At 42.1% G+C, this 22,042-nt stretch overlaps 1 protein-coding gene across 5 annotated transcripts in view; it reads right to left on the bottom strand.

Moving 5' to 3' along the window:
• The window catches only part of Cep152 (centrosomal protein 152kDa), a gene marked incomplete at its 3' end in the record, with an annotated part of 89,398 nt that overhangs the window by 37,271 nt on the left and 30,085 nt on the right, over nucleotides 1-22,042 (bottom strand). For all 5 annotated transcript variants that reach the window (XM_013510302.1, XM_013510301.1, XM_013510303.1 and 2 more), the window contains 5 exon segments: nucleotides 1,328-1,532; nucleotides 11,017-11,180; nucleotides 12,009-12,100; nucleotides 14,606-14,753; nucleotides 20,362-20,562. In XM_013510302.1, coding sequence (XP_013365756.1) covers nucleotides 1,328-1,532; nucleotides 11,017-11,180; nucleotides 12,009-12,100; nucleotides 14,606-14,753; nucleotides 20,362-20,562 — 810 coding nt within the window.

Genomic DNA, 22,042 nt, shown 5'->3' with positions numbered 1-22,042 from the left:
ATACACTATTATTTCTGGAAAAGAAATTAGCTACACTTAAAATTCCACAATAATTAACACCATAGAACACTTTACATACTTTGACTTAGGAATTTTTAATGAATACAACTCCTCGTTTAAAGGATCAAGAAATAAAACAGTTCTAAAGTAGGAAGCAAAAAATTATTTCTCTCCAGGATTAAAAGGAGTCTACTACTGCGTTAGCCAGCTTTCCGTTGCTGGGGCAAAATACCTGACACACATAGCTTACAGGAAGAGAGGGTCGCTTTGGCTTGTGGCTTCCAAAGTTTCGGTCCATGGTCAGCTGGTTCCAAGGCAGAGACTCAGGGCAAAGGCAGCCAGGAAGCAGTAGAGGAGTAGATCAGCCAAAGGGGAAGGGGCTGGGGACAAGATGCATCCTTCAGCGCATACCCCCCGTGATCTCTGTCCTTCAACTGGGCCCCATCTTCAGCTCTGAATTCACAGTCTCGGTCAGCACCCCCATCGTTACCTCTCTAGGTCCCAGCTCTGAACACGGCTGCACCAGGTCAAGCCCTCAACACATGAGTCTTTGGGGGACACTTCACATCTTAACCATAAAAACTACCTGCATTCCCCGTCCTCCCCTTTCTTTTTCCTTTTCTTATGACCAGGTCTTTATGAACTTTCTCTCCAGAGTATAGATAGTGAGAATATGTACAATAAAGGTGGAAAAGGCACTATTAAAGGAAGATCCCTGTGACAGCATGACCTTCAGGAAATAACTGCGACGTGCTTCAGCTCTGATTTGCCCAAGACTGACTGCAGCTCAGAAGGAGCACAAACTCCTCTAGCTTCCCTTTCCTCATCTACCAAGTAAAGCTACCGACAGAACAATATGGAGGCAGATTCCAAGGACTGACACAGCCTGATTCTGGGTCTCCTTCATCTGTTCTTCCGGAACTATGTAACTAATGTCCTTGTACAGAATGAGTTCTGTTATTAGAATGTAGGCCAGGGAAATCTCATAGACAAAATTCTACAGGATCTCCTTGCACAGGATTTCTTTTCATCAGGTTTTAAAGTATTGCTGGTATAAGACAACCCTGAAGAAATACAGAAACCCTGTCCTACAACACGCTTCCGGGTATCTGTGGTAAAGGAATTTTACTTAACATCTCATTTACTAGGTCCTGAGAGGACACAGAAAACATACCTCTTTAAGGAGCATTTATTCCCTTAAACTTTCCTTCTGAAGGAGTCAAAAAAAACCCTTGACAACCAAAGGTGTAACTTCAATACATGAAGTATAAAATCTCTTTTACTACATCTTTTTAAAATGGCTTTTTCTCTCTACAGCTATACACACCTCTAGCTCCATGCTCCTGCCATCCGTCTTCGCTTGCTGGAGATCCTCAATGTTCTGGCGACAGGCTCTGAGGTCACTCTGTAACTGAGACACCAGGTGACGCTTTGCCGAGTTGCTGTCCAGCAAACGTTGCACATCTGCCTTCAGCCTCAGGATGACCTCGTCCTTCGAAAGGTCCTCATTCGGGTCTTCCTGCTGCACAGCGCTGGTAGGGAAATTGTGCTAGTAAGAACTAAATCAGTAACACAACATGTTTTGTCACCTATACAAGTACATATGCACATTTCAAAACAACTTCAAATTTTGACACACACACACAAACACACACGCACACACACAAGGGTATCACCTTTGCTGTATCCCTATGCACAAGAAACTAAGCTCACTCATGGAAAGATGAGTCTCAAGCTTAGCCTTGCTGTGAACTCTGACGTGGCTTACAGTTGTGATGTTGTACACTGCATGTGTTTATTCATACTCCAGCAGAAATAACATGTGGATTGAGGAGGAAAAGAATACTAAATGCTAGCCATCACAAAACGGAGCTAGAGAGAGAGAGAGAGAGACAGAGACCAGCAGGGTAAGAATAGGGCTAGGAATATGAGTCATGACAGGAATAGCTCCTATGTTACATGGTATGTCAATCACTGATTTAGTCCCTGCTTAACTGCTGCCCTGAATCCGACCTAACAAACAAAGCCTATAAAGAAAGCCTTGGATTGCATGGATTCCAAGTAACTTAAATGTGTCACAGAAAAAGTCCAAGTACATTTTCAGAAACAGTAAAATCCAGCATCCAAAGCACACGATTCAAAATGTCTAACATGCAATCAAAATTCCCCAGGCATACAAAGAAGCAGGAAAGAAGAAAACATGAATAATAATCAGGAGAAAAATCAATCAATAGAGACTGACCCAGCAATAACACACGTAATAAGACTAATCAAATGTATTCCATAAGATGAGCAGAGAAACGAAGACATAAAAGATACCAAGGGCTGGGACTGGGGGTGTAGCTCAGTGGCAGGGTGCTCATCCAGCCTAAAAGAAAACCCCAGGTTTGAGTTCTAGCACCACCACCACCACCACCCACAAAAACAAAAAACCCAACCCAAATTGAACTTAAGGAGACACAAAAAGTTATAATGTCTAAAGTGAAAAACATACTGGATGAAGTTAACAGCATATGAAGGTGAAATGACCAATGAACATAAAATATATAAATAATACTACACAATTAAACACAGAAAGCCTGAAACAGAAATACTCCCAGCACATTAAGTTTTCTGACATGTATCATTGAAGTTCCAGAAGAGCAGAGGAGAAGGAGAAAGAATATTTGAAAAAATATGGCCAATATTTCCCTAATTTAATGAAAATAAAACTCCCATAAAACCTAGACATCCAATGTGTCTCAAGCAGAAGAAACATAAAGAAAACGGCTGTCAAATTCCCCAACTAACCCTCACACCACTATGCACAAGATGCCAGACCTGAAGCTCTGGACTTTAACATCCACCCAGCTGGGCTCTGATGCTGCTTAGGGCTTAATACTCCTTTCCACTTGACTATTTCTCCCTCCTGAAACAGGAATGTTTATTCTATCCTCATCTCATCACTGTAGCTTGGAAGTATATAACATGTTTTTATTGTTTTATCATACCAGGAAGCAACATAAGAATCTATGAACAACTGAATGGAAAATAAATACTCATTTAAAATAAAGAGACATGCATACATAAAAAAGAATGAGTGACAGCTACATGCTACAAACACAATGTTGAGTGAAAAAAGATAATCTAAAGAACACTCATACCTATGAAAAACCCTACAGCTAACATTCACCCTAAAGGACAATGAAAGACAATGACTAAGCATTTCCCGCTAAGATCCAGACCAACGGAAGAATCTCTGCTCTTGCCACTTTTATTCCATGGTGTTATAGGGGGTCTAACCAGAAGGATTGTCAAAAAAGGAAAAGGCATTCGGATTAAAAAGAAGCAACATTATCTCTTTTGTTCAGATGACACGGACTTGAATACAAAAAATCCTGAGGTGTCTACTAGAAAACTATTTGAACTAATAAACCACTTCAGCAATGTGACAGTATAAAAGATCAACATACCAAAAGATCAACTGTATTTCATCTAATATTAATAAGCCAACCAAAAATAACAAAGACGAGTAACAAAGTAACTCCTTTATAAAGTAACTAACAAAGTAACAAAGTAACTCTGCAAAAGTAACAAAAAGGATACAAAACGTAGAATAAATTTAATAAAAGTATGACTTGACTAAAAATTGTAACATATTAAGGAAAGAAATTAAAGATATAACTTTTTTAAACTCCATGTTCAAAGATCAAAAGACAATATTGCTAAATAGCAATAACATCCATCAAATTCAGTACAACATCCAAAATCCCAGCTCACTTCTTTACAGAAACTGGCAAACTGATACTAAAATTCACAGAGGAGGGGCTGGGAATTTAGCTCAGCGGCATAGCACCTGCCTGGCAAGTGCAAGGTCGTGAGTTCAATTTCTGGTACCGGAGAAAAAAAAAAAAAAAAAAAAAAAAATTCACAGAGGAATGGGAGAAATCCAGAAAGCCAAAGCAATCTTGAAAACAAACACATTTGCAGGACTTACACTTTCTAGTGTTTTTTTTTTTTTTTTACTACAAAGTCATAGCAAGATGGTACAGTACTGGCATAAGAACACACACAGAGATCAATGGGATACACTGAGAACCCAGAAAATAAACCCTTACTTACAGTCAACTGATTCTCAGTAAGAGCGTCAAAACGATTAATATGAAATTGTCTTTTCAACAAGTGCTGCCGGGACAACTGGATATCCCCATGCAAAAGACTGAAGTTAGATCCCTACCTCACACCATACACAAAATAAATACCAAGACTAACATAGGAGATAAAACTCTTAGAATAAAACATAGATATAAATCATGAGACCCTTGGACTAGAGAATGATTTCTTATATCTGTACCAAAAGCACAAGCAACCAAAGGAAATGAAATCTGTAACTTGGACTTCATAAAATTAAGGGCTGTAGGGGTCAAAAGGCTCGCATCAAGAAAGTAAAACAAGGGAGGGCAGAACAGGAGAAAATATTTGCTAATCATATACCTGACAAGGGAACTGTGTTCAGCGTAGATGAAGGAGGTGACCAAGAGAAGGAGGGAGAGGAAGGGGACATAAAAAAGAACTGAGACGTGTTATGTGTATGTGCCAAGTCCCCACAATAAGTGTAATCACTATGTGCTACAAACATTGACTAATAAAAATACATTTTTTCGGCAAAGCGCCTGCCTGGCAAGCGCAAGGTCGTGAGTTTGGTTCCCGGTACCAGAGAAAAACCAAAAAAAAAAAAAAAAAATACATTTTTTAAAAACTGAAAAACTGGCTAAAAAGAATTCTTAATACTAAACAAATAATCCAATTGTAAAACAGACAAAAATTTGTAAAACAGACCAAATAAGATACATAAATGGCCAAAAGTGATTAAGAGACCACATCATTAGCAAATCAAAATCATAATAAGATACCATTTCACACCCACTAGGAGTGAAAATAAGTGTTGGCAAAAACATGGTGATCTGAACTCTCATACATTGCTGGTGGGAATGTAATATGGTGAAGACACCTTAGAAAACAATTTGATATTTCCTCAACATGATAAACAGAGTTGCCATGACTTAGTATATATATATATATATGAATGAAATTATTATCAGGCTACAAAATGATGCGCTAATACACAACACAACATGGACGAACCTTGAAAATATTACCAAAGTAAAAGAAGTCAATCACAGAAGACCATGTAATACCACTGTGTGAAATGGACACAGTAGGCAAATCCATAGAGACAGGGGTAGGCTGGGGTTACCTGGAGCTGTGAGGCAAGAAGAAGTAACAGGGAATGACCAGCAATCGGTATGGGGCTTGGGGTCTGTTTTGGTTCTGGGCTTGTTTTTGTTTTTTTTTTTTTTTTTTGGCTGTTGTGACAGTGGTTATACAGCTCTCTGAACACACTAAAACCACTGAACTGTACACTTAAACTGCATGACTTTTACGGTATGCGAAATATACTTCAATAAAGTTAGCCCAAGAACAAGAAAATATAAAACACCTGCTATATGAATTATTTTAATATGAGGACAAACCTAAATCTCTAGGTACGAATAATTAAGTATCAAAAGCATAAGAAAAAGCAAGAGAATGGATGCCAGGACGGCTTAGAAAGCACTTACCTCCAGGCTAGGAATGGAAAGAGGGATACGGCAGCTACAGGCAATGCTCATTTCTCGACCCAGGAGTGATCTCCGGAGTACTCCCCTTCTAGCAACCCATGAAATTCTACACTTACGTTCATGTGCTTGTCTTTATGTGTTATAGTTCACAATCTTAAGCATAAAACTATATACAAAAAGCACTAGAAAGAAATCATCTTTTTAAACAGCCTGAAATCATAAAGGCACAGACTGACAGATCTAACAACCCAGGACATAAAACTCTATACTGGAAGAGTAACCATGAAACAACGGCCAGGGTGCAGAAAAATGGGTCCTGCCCTGTGGCACGGGCAGTGCTGCAGACTGTAGGGTTCCCTGGCAACACCCACCCACACCCTCAACTGCTGCACACCCTTCCTAGGGAAGCAAAAAGATGGAGCACCTCACCTCTAGGTGAGAGCCTCACCACGTGGATGCTCAGAGTGATGGTACTGCATTACTTAGAGTACAAGTTTATAACAACTTTGTCTTACTAAAATATTTATATATCCATTAAAAATTAAGTTTACAGTATTTACTGGCATTAAAAGATTTCACTGTACCGCATTAAAAGACATCGTAAAACAGGACATTTGTTATTATTTATCTTTTAGAAGCATACAAAGCAGATAATGGGGGAATTATAGACCAAAATGTTACCAGTGGCTTTCTTTATGTGAGATAAGATCACAGATGATTTTTACTTTCTTCTCTATGGTTCATCTATATTTCTAAATTTTCCACAATGGAAAAGGAAGTTTTGAAAATAAATAATTGGTAGTATGCACCTTTGATATGATGTCATAAAAATGGAATCTTATCTCTGTGGTCTTTTTGCACAAAACCCATGAAAAAATATAATCATGAGAAAAACATCAAATTCTAATACGGGGCTTGCTGTAAAATACTTGAATAATATTCTTCAAAACCATGAAGGTCATCAAAATGAAGGGAAGGCAAAAAGGACCTACGGAAACATGACTTCTAAATGAAATGTGGTCTCCTGGGTGGGATTTTGGACAGAAAATAGGGACATTACAAAAAAGCTAGGCAAATCTGAACAAACGACGGACATTAAGTAAAAACTACAGAAATCTGAATAAACTATGGACACCAGTCAGTACTGCTCATGAATGGAAACAAACAAACTGTAATAATGTAAGATATTAGTAAGGAAAAATGGCGGCTATGTATATAGGAACTGTCCATCTGATACACGTTTCTGTAAATCTAAACTTTCCTAAAAAAATTTAAACAAAAAAATAAGAGTATCTGAGTTAAATTTTTTTCAATTCTTCACTTTCAGATAATTCCAAACAAAATATTAGAATAGACAGAAAGAGAAGGAACAAAAAATTATGTAGATTTTTTTAAGACACATTTTTAAAAGATGTTATGGGTAAGTACCCAAGCATGGGTAACTTTTGTATATGTATTGTGTAAGTACATCTGTATATCTAAAATTCACCTATTTAAACCACTTCTTTATATATATAAGATATATATAAGAAATAAAATGCACAACAGATTACATTTTCATCTTCCTGGGGTATACAACAGGATGAATGCTAAGCTGAGCCCTTATTTTACTCAGCTAACGTATTATGCCTCCCTAATTTCTTTTCTGCCTGAAGGCTGACCACTGAAATAGCACATCCTGTACTCCCACAGGGAGCCAAGTGAGCAGAGAAAGTGCTTGCTAAAATAACTTTCTCCCCCCCCCCGCCCCCCGCACAAGGGCAAGGCATTGTGGTGACCAATCCCGTGGAAGACTCACGGCTAAGCCCTATGGAAGCTGGTTCCCCAAAATCCAAATAAACTGTGGTCCCGCACGAAGCCTGCTGAGAAGACCAAAGGGAAAAGGCATCCCACTTGTTAAATGTTTATTATTGGAGCTTAGCAGCCAACTATAATAAGGGCGAGAGGAAGCTGTCTGAGAGCTGCATGCAGATTTAGCTACTCAAATTCCAGGGATGTAAAATACAACACTGAGGCTAAGCCCTTAAAATTTACTAGGCAGTAGCTTAAGAGAGGTGGTAGCCAGGGCTAAATGCTGGGAGCCGCTAATATTTAGGTCAGTGATTTGAAAGCCGCTCAAGTCAACAAGAGCTAAACTTCTCAACACCGGGAAAACTGCGGCTTCCTCTCACTCATGGCCGTCAGAGGAGAGGTACAAAGCTCTTCTCTCCTGCATCGTTTCTACTGAATCTGAGGATAGAGGTTTTGCATTTTCTCAGAGCCACGTTATCATCTGTTAAACTGCTGGGTGGGAGGAGGAGAAGGTGTTTTCGCCCCTTAGCCTGCATTTCCCTGGATGTCTCCTCGCTGGGCCTCCAGGCCCAAAGGCTCTGCTTCAGCTACGCTCAGCCTGCCCTGCTGGACATGCCCACTGCCAACTTTACTAGCAAAAGGGTTTGATTCTCAGTGTATGATCCACAGGCAAATGCTTCAAAATTACTATAAGTGCAAAACAAACAGAAAGTTCAAAAGCAGCAAAATACATTTGGGAGGACATCATGCTATACATGTATTTGTTAGCCAGCTCCCAGGCCAATTATGGCACAAAATAAAGTAAAACAAATTGTCAAAAAATTCTTTTTTGGCATGAACTGTATCTCTGATCTCAAAACTAAAAGATGTAAAGAACAAGCTTTCAGGGAAAAAGGTTTGACTGTCATGTAACTATGAACACACAGAAAACGGGGCTTGGCTCTGGAGTTGGGTTTGAATCCCAGTTCTGCTGAGAGCCAGTTTTCCCAACCTTTACATTTGGAACCAACATTTGCCACACGATTGAGGATCAAAAGTTTTCAACTGGGATTCGAACCCAACTCCAGAGCCAAGCCCCGTTTTTTGTCTTTTTGAGACAGGGTCTCATGCTATGCAGCTCATGCTGACCTTGAGCTCACTTTGTAGCCCAGGCTGGTCTCAAACTCACAACGATCCTCCTGCCTCAGTCTCCCGAATGCCAGGATTACAGGTGTGCGCCACGCCAGGCCAATGGCATATTTTAAACAACCACCTATTATATAACAAGTGATATCTTTTTAAGTGCCTAATATGTGCTAGAACATGGCACATGAGGCACTTACATTATCTATTTTAATCTTTACCTTATAACCTCCAAGTGGTATCAAGCCTCAGAAGGAAACAGGCTCAGAAGGGGCAAGAAACTTGCCCAAAGTCATAAAGCCAGTGAGAAATGGAAAAGCTACAGTTTAAAACAGTCCCTAAACCCATGCTTTCTCACAGGCCCCTTAGAATTTATCTAGCATTGACAGGAAATAAGACATTCATGGCAGTGAGTTTTCCAGATGATCACATTTAACTTTAAAATTTTACGTAAATCTGTCTTTAAAATGTGAAACACACCTCCTCTTTTGCTTTAGCTATCTCAGGCTTCTTCCACAACTTGGGATCAGAACTGCACATTGTGCCGTGGACCAATGTGTAAGGCTACCTGCCCTGCCATGTGGCAACTCCAGCCCCGGGTGTTCATGGTCTCTCCTTGCTAAGGTGCAGCTGTCTGACCTGGGCACAGGTAGAATCTCGCCTGCCCCATGCCCTAGCTCCACTGCAGCCAGCTGCGAAACAAGATCACGCAGGTGTGTGTGTGTGTGTGTGTGTGTGTGTGCACGTGCACACACACACACAAATGAACCTAAGTCATTATGGCCCTAACATAAGAGCTTCAAGGGGGCTGCCATTAAAAACATCCCAAGCTAGTCCTGCTGTTTTCCTCTCTGCTCCCTTCTCATGTGTAGCTGTGATCTGCAGAGATGAGTCCCTGCAGACAGACTGCCAGATCAGTGGACCTCAGTAAACTGCACAGTAGCAACTTCTTTCACAAAACCACCTGAGAACTTCAGATTTACTGAATTTCATCTTACAGTTCTAAAACACAGAATACAGTATTAAAACACATACCCTCTAAAGCCTATTGTAGAGCAAACTCTTCAGGAGATTTATATGTCTGTATTTAGTTGCTTAACACCTGAAACACAATATGCATTAAACACTGTCACTGAACAATAACGTAATAATGTTTTGTAAACTCAGATCTAATCTACAAATCAGATAGTGTGATGAAGGCCAAGGCACTTAAGAAACACTTTCCTTAGCTTAAATGAAATCTTTTCCTAATATCCCATTTCTGGTCCCTAAACCAAACCGAGGCAGGAGATTAGGGCATGGCCAGACAGCTGGCAGGTGGGTGGGACCCGTCAATCACGGAGATTCAGGGCACATGTGACCAAGCCGTGCACCTGGGACCAATCAGAAAATTCTGGCATGAGACTAAACAGGTTTTTGACAGGATGGCCTAGATATGACATGGGCATGGAGGACACAAAACAGAGTGGCCATTAACTTTGCTGCCAGTGTGCTGTCTCTCTTCAGTGGCCCACTCTCACTCTACACGGCGTACTTCTTTTCCTACCTTTAATGAAAGTGAAACCTCGCCATCTTTGTTCAGGACAACAAGAACCTGGAGAGAATCTCCAGAGGGAGGCCATTGCAGCCCAGACCCCAGTAACAAAACCAGGAGAGAAAAAGGGGAAATCTGACTTTGCACATCAAGTGTTCACACTGAGCAGTATCCGGCTGCTTAGAGGTAACCCGGCTCCTTTCTCCCTGGCCAGACAAATGTGCATTCTGAGGGGGGAGGACAGCTTCTGCGCCATTTTTTTGTACTGTATTCCCAGAGCTTGGCACAGATCTTCCACACAGCATTTCCAAAGTCTGAGAGGATGAAAGAAGGCTCATCTGTTCACTCCTTCATCCTTTAAGTGTCTAATACTCCCTCTTCAACCACCACCACTCCCTCCCTGCCACACCCGGGAGGGTTGAAGCAGCAGTCCGTTCCATGAGCTTGCTCAGGAATCTGTATTAAGCAGTAGTATAAAGACAGAATCTCCACTTTATGAGCATTCTATCTCTATTTCATAACCTAACCTCATGGTAAGGGAAAAAAAGGAAAGGAAACAACGATGTTTATTTGCTCACATACCTTCGATCAATAAATGCAAGCTGTCTGGTTTGAATACACAGTGTTAACACAAAAAAAGTATGTCCCCACCTCAATAGTGAGAACAGATGCAAATCACAGCCAGAATTTCCTTTGTGTACTTTAACGACATTGACTACCTTTTACCTTTGTGGAGCTGAGGTATCTTTTGGAGTATTGACAACAGAACAGCATCAATATCTCAGGTTTCTGTGCACTTTGATTTCAGACACTGATGCATTAGTAAAAGTTTCTGAAACCACGCTGCTCCACATCCAAGGCTCCCTAGTCCTCATTCTTCCACGCCTGGTGCCACCTGTTTACCATATAACACCAGCCTTATTCACCATGTAGGTCCCTCTACAGCAAACTAAAATACTCCCTCGATACCTGTTCACTTTGGATTTTTTCCAGTTGACTTTTTTAATACCCAAATCCACATATGATTCGGTGAGTTCTACATTTAATTCTCCTTCGGAGTCACTTGGAAGTATTCCTAGCTTTGCAGCAGATTCATAGAGAGCAATTTCATCTTTTAGTTCTGTTAATTCCTCCTAGAACACAGAAGTATTGAAGACAATCGCCATTACTTTCCTGTATGAAGAAATCAGTTATTCTGTTCCAGGTTTTAATGATCATCTGGCAGCAGAAAATGTCTTCAAGCACGTGTCTGCTGTACGTACGTTATATTCCTCATGGGGAGCTGGCACCTGTACAAACACACCTCGATTCTTTTGTTATCCCCTTCTCCTCCCGTTCTTTCGCCTTCCCTCTATCTTTCCCATTTGCAAAACATCTATCTCCTTGTTTCCTATTATCCATCTTTTATTTTGTTTTTTATTTATACTTCGGCTTCTCATAGAGGAGAAACCATGTGTCTGATTTATTTCTTGTAACATTATGGTCTCAAGGCACACGCATTTTCTCTTAAATGTCTTTAGTTTATCCTTCGCGGAAGAGTAGTGCTCCATTGTGTATAAATGCCACATTTTCTTTATCCATTCATCCGTTGATGGGCATACAGGGTGCTCCCAAGATGTAGCTGTTATATAAGTTGTACTGCTATAAACATGGGTATCCTCCCCTTTCAGTGGCAAATATAAATAGCAGTGGAGAAGGATGTGAGAGAATGGCCGCTACAGGAAACATGCTACATACACACATGCGGCTGAACTTATTCCTGGGAAAGACGAAAGTCTGGGCCCTGGGAAGGGGCAGACCTGGGCTTGCACACCTAACAGTGTGGGTGAGAGGGTGAACAACTCCCATGGGCGGGTGTTAAGAAGGCCCAACCACCTCTCTATGTCGAGAGAGCTAAGAGCCAATCGCTGATGTGGCCCCGCCTACCCTGGTTACCCAGGGTCCCTTGGGACTGCGCTCACCTGCAGGGCCTTGTTCATGTTTTCACTCAGCGCATGCGCCTTCTGTGCCTGCTGCAGCTGGAGCCGCAACTGCGCCACCTCCTGGATGGAGCCTGCGGGGAGAGGGCACATGACAGGCTGAGTGTGCGGGATGAGGGCCTGCGATGGGCAGAACGCGTGCAATTGGCAGAACGGCGGCGCCGAGTTCTGCTTTAGCACCAAGAGCTCCCCAGGGCCGTAAAGGGATCCGGCGACAGGGCTCACAAGGCACAAGCCTGGTCCTGACGTTCCCAACCCACAGCGTGGGCTGCGGGGTGACCTCACTAGGGATCACATGGGCCACATCTCCAGACTTTAGCACTCGCCAAGGGTCTGGAGCAGCCGCGTGACAGCCCAATTCATAGAAAGCCAAAGAAGAAAACTACATCTTGCTGGTTTTAGCATCTTTCTAAATGCTTGTTTCCAGCACTCCAAGCTCCGCATGAGAAAGTATGTTAGTTCTGTGATTCCAAAATGTTAGCAAACCAATGTTCCAAGTGTACTGGAAGGCTCTCATTTAAAAGGGACTTCACTGAGCCGCCTCCAAAGATGACCGTCTCAGAAACAGTTAAGCGAGGTAATCGTAACATATTATGCAGCTAAAAATAATCTAATTTGCAAGGCCTTTAATGGCCAAGAAAAAAAAGCTCACCAAAAAATGCCACTGGGAGAAAAGAATACATAAGTAGTTCGGGTGCAGTGCCAGGCAGGGTACGGTCCAAACTGTGTCCCCATCAAAATATACATGAGGTATGACGGAAAACAGTGACTATTAAAATTTTTAAAAATTTATTACAATAAAAGACACACTGTCCTCCCTGCTTTGAACACACGCATCCCACAGTTCTTGCTACTTTCTGGAGCAGCTCTGGAGCCCTCTGTCTTCACTCGTGCTGCCCTGGCTGCCTTGATGTCCTGAGTTGGCTTGTGGTGATTTTGACTGTGAGGAGGAAGCAGGAGTCACATGGTGTCAGATCTGCTGGATGAGGTGGACGAGGAAACGCCCTCATGTCTTTGTGAGCCTGCCTTTCTATCCCATGGCACTTGGCAACACCACTCACTGTAATTTGTTTTGTTTTGTTTTGTTTTGTTTTGTTTTTCTCCGGTACCAGGAACCGAACTCATGACGTTGCGCTTGCCAAGCAGGTGCTTTGCCGCTGAGCTAAATCCCCAGCCCCTCACTCACTGTAATTTTGATAAGCCTCATAAAGACATTCAGGAAAGAGGACTTCGAAGCTGCTTCAGAAGGCAGCAAGAACCATGGGTTAAGTGTTTTGGAGGGGAGGGAAGTATTTTGATAGTGATTTGTGGCAGTGTGTCTTTCACTATAAAGAACATTTAAAAAAAAAAAAAAAAAAAAACTAAACATTCACCATATTTTTCGACCAGCCCCTGTGTGTGCTTGACTTCAGTGTTCTCCACTTAGGCCCTGTTTCACGTATGGCGCCAACAGTCTGAATTGTTCTTCACACACCCAAGTGTGGCTTTCATATGCACCTACTGAATAACTACTGACCTGTCTGTACAATGTGAACCCTTTACCCAAAACTAAGCAAGTTTTGTACAAAGACACAGTAAGCAGTCTTTGTACAAATGTTTGATTATTGCCATTTACTGTAATATCATTTTATTAAAAATAATAAATTCAATGGGCACAATGATGCGTAATCCCAGCACCCTGAGAAGCTGAGGCAGGAGGATACAAATCTGAGCCCATCATGGGCAACTTAGTAAAAACCTTGTCTCAAAATAAAAAAAATTTTAAAGGGCTAGGAATGTGCAAAAGCCATAGGTTCAATCCCTAGTACCACTAAATAGATAAAAAAAAAAAAATAAGAAATAAAATACCTGCTGACATAGAAAGGAATATATTTTCTCAAACCTAGTATGATGGAGACCATATTAGAAACTTTTTTTGTTTTGTTTTATTTTGTTTTTGTTTGTTGAGATAGGGTCTCGCTTTGTAGTTCAGGTTGGCCCTAATCTCAAAGTGATCCTCCTGCCTCAGCCTCCCAAGTGCTGGGATTATAGGCAAGCACCGCATCCAGCATATTAGAAATCTTACACATGACAAAAATGTAATTCTTCCCTGAATGACTAGGTAAGTAGCTATTCTGCTGTGAGGTGGGGAACATACTGAAGAGGTTCTACAAAAGAATAGAACCAGATGATCAAATATTGGGTCTAAAAAAATATAATGGCATTTTGGAATCATTCTCAGCTTTCGGGGTAGAACTTATGTTCTCACATATACAGTATTGTACTGTTGAGTTTTGCGTATCTGGCTTTAGTGTATTTTCAGAAATGTACAGTACAGGGAAGCAGGACACTATCTATGTGTGTACATCTGCTCCATTTGAAGACACACATCCGAACTGTCATAATACTTTTCTCCAAGTAATAGGATTGTTATTTTTATTTGGTGCTCTTCAGTTGTCGGCAAATTACTCAATAAAATATGAATGACATGTATAACAATGTATCTTTAAAGGAAGACACGTGGCATCGCCGTCATTGGCGGTCCCCCGGGCGCCTAACACACAGGCGGGCGGGTGCACTGAGCCCACAGGAGCCAGTACCTGACTGCAGCAGGTGCACGCACTGCTTCTGTGTCTCCTCCAGGCTCCGCGACAGCCTGCTGATGACCTCGGTCTTCTCCACTCTGGTGGCTTCTTGATTCCTTTCCAGCTGTTTCACGTGATCTTTTAAACGAGAACAGACGTCTTCCTAAGTAGAAAAAGAGTTCAGGATGTCATTTCCATGATGAGCCCTAAGAAATGCGAAATGGAGGATGCTCCCACATCACTGGATTTTCACTCAAACGCAAAACCATCACAGGACACAAGTGCGCGTGGCTGGGAGTCAGAGGAGAAGACATCTCCTGAGACCTGCTTCTCCGTCTGTTTCTTCTTTTGCAATTATGCTAATAAAGTACAAATTAGACAATTTATAAAGCCCCCTCTACTCCACATTCTCAAGACACTGTTATTCTAAGGTTAGGTTTTATTCATGCCAAAAGAAATACGTCACACTCCTACTTGCACCCCACGCTGTCGTGTAAGTGTAGGCAGACACACCTAAGCAGACCACCTGGAATCACACACGTGTGTCTTGTAACCCGATGCAGCAAGGACGCAGATAAACAAATGGAAACTCATTCTGTTCTAAGCAGCCCGAAGCTTATTCTCTTTGGAGCGATCAAAAATATTCTCTCCTCTGAACTTCTTTTAAACTGCTTCTGTTTAAAATAATCTGTTTCTCATGTTTTCTTTCTACCTTTTAAACTTGTTTCTTTTTAATTGTCTCCTGGAGGACACTTCTGCCTTGCCTTGTACGCAGCAAGTGCTACAACGAATGCATGAAATATAAACGACAGAGGAGGAAGGGAGAGGAACAGAGAAAGGATATCTGCGTATCTGTGTATGCGCACGTGTGACTGCATAGCAGTGATGCACACAAAGTACAGGGTGAGGGGCTGGGGTGTGGTTCAGTGGTAGTGTTCGCCCAGAAGGCACAAGGAGGCCCTGGGTTTGATGCTCAGCACTACAAAAACATGGATGGATGGGTGGATGGATGGACGGATGGACAGACAAATAGTCAGACGGATGGACAGACAGATGGAGTGTGTATCTAGTCTATTCAAGTTTCTCCAAAGAAGAAAATGCATTTGCAAATAATGCGCCGTGGGAATTCCACACCCCAGTAGAAGCCATCACCTCTCATCCAAAATCACACAGGCTGAAGTCCAGGCAAGTGGGAGAACAAGGGAGAGGGAGAGGAGTGAATAAGGTAAACGGCTGAAATTTCCTGAAAGAAGCTTCAAGAAAACAAATAAAATACTAAGAGGACTATCAAGAATGAGCTCTGAAGCCGAGAGGAAGCCTTAGACCTGCACTGCCTGGGGTAAGATAAAGCCCAACAGTGCTTGTAGGGTGCAAACACAGGTCCCTCCCAAGCAGAGGACTCCGGAGGGCCTCCTCTGAACTGAAAAAATCACGCGAATTTTGTATTCTTCTTCATCAGGTCCCACATTTGCTTTACATTTTTTCTGCCAAATCTTCGAGCAGAACGAGCTTCTGGAGACCGGGCCGTGTTTGCTCAGCACTGCAGACCTCTCGGCGCAGTGCTGCAGACTCAGGCCTGTGTCGAGGTGCCGGCCCTCGAGGGCCGAGGAGCCTGCCGACCCCACGGCGGCTCGCACTGCGACCATGTGAACATGCGCGCAAGAAGGGATGCAAGACACGTGTGTGACGGCAGCCCGGGGAGCAAGAGCAAGACAAGTTCAAGAAAAGGCGGACAAAAAACGCTGCAGAGAAAAGGCAGACCTTGGCAATAATTTGACTCCATGCGATTAAACCGTGGCCTGTCCTGCTGCCAACTTAGGGAGACAGATTATCTACAAAAAGTCATACTTTTAAAAACAAAAGTAAAGATGAGGAGCTCCATCTTTCCCATGCTTAGCTTGAGTGAGAACACAGTCCAAGACTGAAAGGGGCAGACATCTTTTAAGGCTGAACACGGCGAGTGTGATGGCAAAGAGCTGACAGCTGGGCCTGTGGGATGACATAGAATTGAGCAGCGTTCCAGTGCAGGGAGAAATGAGGATTAAACAATACACAAAGAAGCCTCTCCACCAACAACAAAGCTTTCAAAGTAGAGCCCTTAAATGCAACATGAAAGGACAGGTAGAAAACAGACCAAGTGAAGGTCATGATGGAAAACCAAAGCCATGAAGATCTTATGGTATCCAGAACAAAATACTGCATCACCAAGGAGGCAACCTGAGACTGTTATAGCGTGCATCTAGATGTTCCCCAAAGCCTCAAGTGCTCACAGGCCAGGCTTTTCAGAGACGGCTGGATCTAGGATGTGTATATATGAATGCCGGATCTAGGGTGTGTATATATGAATGCCGGATCTAGGGTGTGTATATATGAATTAAGAGTGTGTGGTAACTAAAGTGGTCCACTGATTGGTTTATCATAGTTCTGAGTGTGGATACGGAAAGACTGCTCTGGATGTGGGTGGCCTCTAGGTTTGTACCCTGGATGGGATAAAAGTCTGAAAGGCTCATTGCTTGCTGTTTCCTGCTTGCCCTGCCATGGACTGTTTTTCCTCTGCCATGCCCCCTGCCTGGGATCCAGCCGACAACAGACTGAAACCTCTACAACCTGTGAGCTAAAAGAAACCCTTTATCCTTTAACTTGTAGGTGTTTGGTACTTTGTCCCAACAACAAGAGAACTAAGACAGAAACCTTAACATGATACTTCCACAAGTGAAGGAAGGCAGAAGACAGTTTAAAGAAATAACCAGAGATCTTACTGAGACCTGGACACTTCTCCAAATGGGAGGAAATAGTCCAGAGATAGTTTCTATTGGAGAGTTATACCATTGTTACACTTTGCGGAATCCATGTGATCCAAGAACTCCAACTCAAGAGGAACTCAGCCAAAGTAAAAAGGATTCTCACAATATGGTACGTGGACCATCTCTTCTCACAAAAAGTATCTCTTAAGGGAAATATAAAATTAATATGTCATATATTTTTCAATGTATACTAGTTACATGGATATTTTTTAAATGTACCATGGATTGCTACCCATCCTATTTCATAGTTTTAGACAATCTCTTGTTGAATTTTGTCTTTCAATTATAATTAAACAACCACTCGTGATCAAAACTCGGTCTTGGGAAGAACTTTCCAAGTTGACCAGTGGGAAAAGAAGAGGAAGAGGGAGAGGGAGAGAAATTCATCTAAATCAAATGTATATTTAACAGTGAAAACTTGAAACTTTTCCACAAAGACAGGACTAAGGCAAGGATGTTGCCTCTCATACTTTCCGCCATCATGCTGGAATTTCAAACCAATGCAGCAAGGCAAGAAAAGAAAATGAAGGGTATACAGATTGGGGAGGAAGCTAACACCTGATGATAACAGTTATGGGATACAACGTTGAAAAAACCAGCCAATCATATTCCTATGTACCAGCAATGAGCAAGTAGAATTTTACATTATAACAACTCCAGAATGAAACACTTAAGTACAAATCTACAAAACTCCAATGAAAGAAATCAATGAAGAACCACAGTAATGGACAGCAGTTCCAAGTTCATGACAGGAACACTTAATCTTATCAAGGTGTCACTTCTTTCCAACTTTATACAGCCAGTGTCAAGTCCAGCCAGGTTACTTCACAGATACCAATAAACTGAATATCTACGTGAAGTCACCCATACATCACTACCACTTTTGTGGCACAATGATATTTTTAAAGGTCCTGCTATCAAGCAAGGGTACAGGGTTGACGGCAATAGAGAACACAGGGGCTCAGACACTAGAAGTTCTTTCAGCCTGGCTCCAAGGTAACTGTCACAGGCAGTAGAGAACAGGCAGCTTTTCAAGTAACCCACACAGCTCACCCTTCTGGCGATCCAAGAAAGACCCCCACCCACTTTAACACACAGTGCCACACTGTGTTTACCCGAAATTAATACAAACAAGCCTGTACATAAATAACATTTTAAAAAATAAAATTAAAGTTACAGGACATCTCAAATTCTGTTTAAATATTTTTTACAATTTTCTATACTTTGGCATGGTGTTCATTGTTATAGTTTGTGTCTGAATGTCCCCCCAAAGCCTCATGCAATCATGGACGGCCTTCTAGATTTTTGACTGATTCACGGTCCAATGCTGGGATTATGGGCGTGAGTGCTATACCTGCCCCTGGGGTGGGTAGTTTGCATACAATGTAAGGGAGGGAAAGAGGCTGCTTGCCACTGCGTTTCCCCCCATTTGCTCTTGTTGAGTTTGCTGTGTTCTGCTACTATGAACAATTGCCTCTGCCATGTGCCACCCTGCCTCGGAGCCAGCTGAGTATGGACTGAAACCTCCACAGACTGTAAGCTAAATAAACCTTTCCTTCCTTTATTCTGAGTGTCAGGTATTTTGTCTCAGCAACAAGAGAATAGTAACCAAGACATTCATCTTTTCCCACCCCTACATATATATGCCCACAGTGATCAAATGCACACTATTTTTCTAGGACTAAAAAAGCAATAAAAACATAATTGGTAAAAATAAACCTTATGAAGACATACATATATAAAAATAAAATGGTAGATATACAACTATTATTGTCAATAATGTAATCTTATATAGCTCGCCCTAAAAGCATGGAAAATTAACAGTCAGCTATATGGGCTGGTGAGATAGCTCAGCAGCACAAGCACCTGCCTGGTAAACGCAAGGTCCTGAGTTTGATTCCCGGTACAAAAAAAAAGAAATAAGAGTCAGCTATATAAGCCAAAAATAACCCAAATCAGGATGAATGTTAGGGGTGGCAGGATTTTCTATACCCTCATGTCTTATTTTCTCCATTTCTCTTGGGGCATGTTCTGAAATGACATTAGGGAAAATGAATTCTGAAATTTTATTCATGTAAGTGACTACCTAGGGTTTTAGAGCACGAGTAAACCTACTACCTAATGCAACCTCAGCTTATTTTATTCCCTTCTGGACCAAAAAAATTGTAAAATATGCTCAAGTTTCACATCTTAATTTAGTTTAGATCAGATTATTTTTCTATTTTACATATTACACTGTTGGCTGAGTACCCCTTACCCAAAATGTTCCAATTTTAGAATATCTGCATAAACATAATGAGGTATCTCACACAGCGGACCCATGCCTGGACATGAAATTCACTTACACGCTTATCCACCTTACACAGGCACTGGGTCCAAAGGTCATTTTACAGGATGCTTTAGTGCACACGTGTTTTGACTGCAACCTGTGACACGGGGTCAGGGGCGCATTTTCCACTGAGTTGCCATGTCACCCACATGGAGCATTTTGGACTTCTGATTTTCAGGTTGGGAATTCTCAACCTGTGTTCTCAAAATTAACGCCCCTCCAGCAAAGGCATTTCCCAGCAGTCTTAACTGACAGACGAGTTCCCAGATGCTGGGAGGCCTGAAAAGGCTTTTAGAAGTTTGGACACCAGGGCCCCCAGCCCCCAGCACGTGCATCCCTTTCAGGCGGGACCTCTCCCAGGACAGCATGAACAATGCGCATAAATACCTATGAATCATGGGCCAGCAACGAGGGGGGGGGCCTGGAGGGAGCGCTAACCAGCCCTACAAAAATGGTTCCCAACATTATCCTTCAGGACACAGTCACTGATCCAAAAATCACTGGCTTTGAGGTTCCACTTGCAATCTAACACCTGCTAAAAACCTCCAAGATGTCTGTGAGTAACCGCAAAATACCAGTTACAAAACATCACCAGCTTTTCTTGTTGGTGACAGCTGCGCATCTGAGATCATCCCAACCTGTTCCTGAAGGGCCGCGACTGTGGCGTCCAAGCTCTCCTGTAAGGCCGACACCTGATCCTCGTACTTCTTTGTGAGGCCCACAACAACGCTCTCGTGCTGCTCTCTGGCCCGCTGCAGGGACTCGGAGTGACGAAGGTCCACCAGTTGCTGCTTCAAGCTCTCCAGAGCCATCTCGGTCGTCCGGGACTTCTTGAGCATCTGGAGAACACACACAGGTACCCACATTGACTTCTGATTTTCAGATTGGGAATTCTCTGTGAATATATTATGTTACAAGGCTAAAAAAAAGTTAAAAGTTGCACGTGGAATTAAAGTTACTAATCAGATGATCTCGAAACAAGATTATCCAGGCATAGTGGCACATGTCTATAATTCCAGCACTTTGGGAGACTGAGGCAAGAGGATCACAATTTTGAGGCCAGTCTGGGCAACTCAGTAACTTAGCAAGACCCTGTCACAAAATAAAACTTTTTTTTAAAGGGCTGGGGATGTAACTCAGTGCAAAAGCCCTGGGTTTAATTCCTTGTACCAGAGAGAGAGACAGAGAGAGTCAGAGAGAGACAGAGACACAGACCGAGAGACAGACGGAGAGAGAGCCACAGACTATCCCGGATTATCCAGGCCCACATTACCAACCACAAGGGTCTACAAGCGAGGACAACTGAGGCAGAAAAGTCAGAACCAAAGAGACATAACAGAAATGGACACCAATGCAAGAAAAAGCAATAAAATGGACTCTTCCTGGAGACCCGGAAAGCACCACCACCCTGCGGATACCTAGACTTTACACTAGTAAGAAAGGTCCCTGTCAGACTTGTGACTGCCAGAACTGTGAGATAAACTAGAATTGCTTCAAAACACTGAATTCACAGTAATCTGTTACAGCCACAATAGGACATACAGACTTGGTGATTCTGTTGCCTTTAGTTTACGCTATTCTATTTTTTAAATAAATGCAATTTCTAACTTATATAAGATTTTAGAGTTATAGCCTTTTAGGAAGGCAATTTCACATTTTAATCTAATAAACTTGTCAATTTCCAAAAAATTAAAAGTAATCCACACCATACACAAAAATTTAAATTTCAAATGAGGGCTATTCTTCATCGTACTCCAGAGGGCCTCCCACGACTTGCTCAATAAATAGTAAGGGATGTTTCGTGCCAGGCACAGGGTTCTAAGTACAGTGGCACCTCACTTCAGGACTGTGATTCTTTCCGTGATTCTGGTCACAAACCAAGTTGGACAAGAACCGAATTGAATTCAATGGTCAGGTTCAATGTTGACCTCATGGGGAAATTTGACTCGGTTTTTGTCCAGGGAGGTTTGTGATCAGAATTGTGGAGGGAACTGACTGCCTACCACAGGTTAGGTGACCAAACCTGGGACTCCTTCCAAAACTCAACAGCTCTCTAGCCCATCAATTAAAGAGTGTGTCACCTCTTTAAAAAGCAAGTCTAAGCAACAGCTCCCCAAACACTTAAGCTCCTCCAATAGCTTCCCAGGATAATGACCCTAGAAGGAATATTCAGGTCAGGAAATTTGGATTCTGATGCTTCCTTAAACTGGCTTTGTGCCCGTGGGTAAGAACTTTGCTCTAATTCATTTGTGAAATGATAAAATAGAATGCCTTGCTCATCAAAATTCCAAGATTTTAACAAAACACAAGAAGTTGATT

The sequence above is a fragment of the Chinchilla lanigera genome, unplaced genomic scaffold, assembly GCF_000276665.1.
Source record: "Chinchilla lanigera isolate Chin_1 unplaced genomic scaffold, ChiLan1.0 scaffold00008, whole genome shotgun sequence".
Taxonomy (NCBI): Eukaryota; Metazoa; Chordata; class Mammalia; order Rodentia; family Chinchillidae; genus Chinchilla; species Chinchilla lanigera.
Note: the sequence above shows the minus strand (reverse complement) of the source record. Positions and strands in the feature narration are given on the sequence as shown.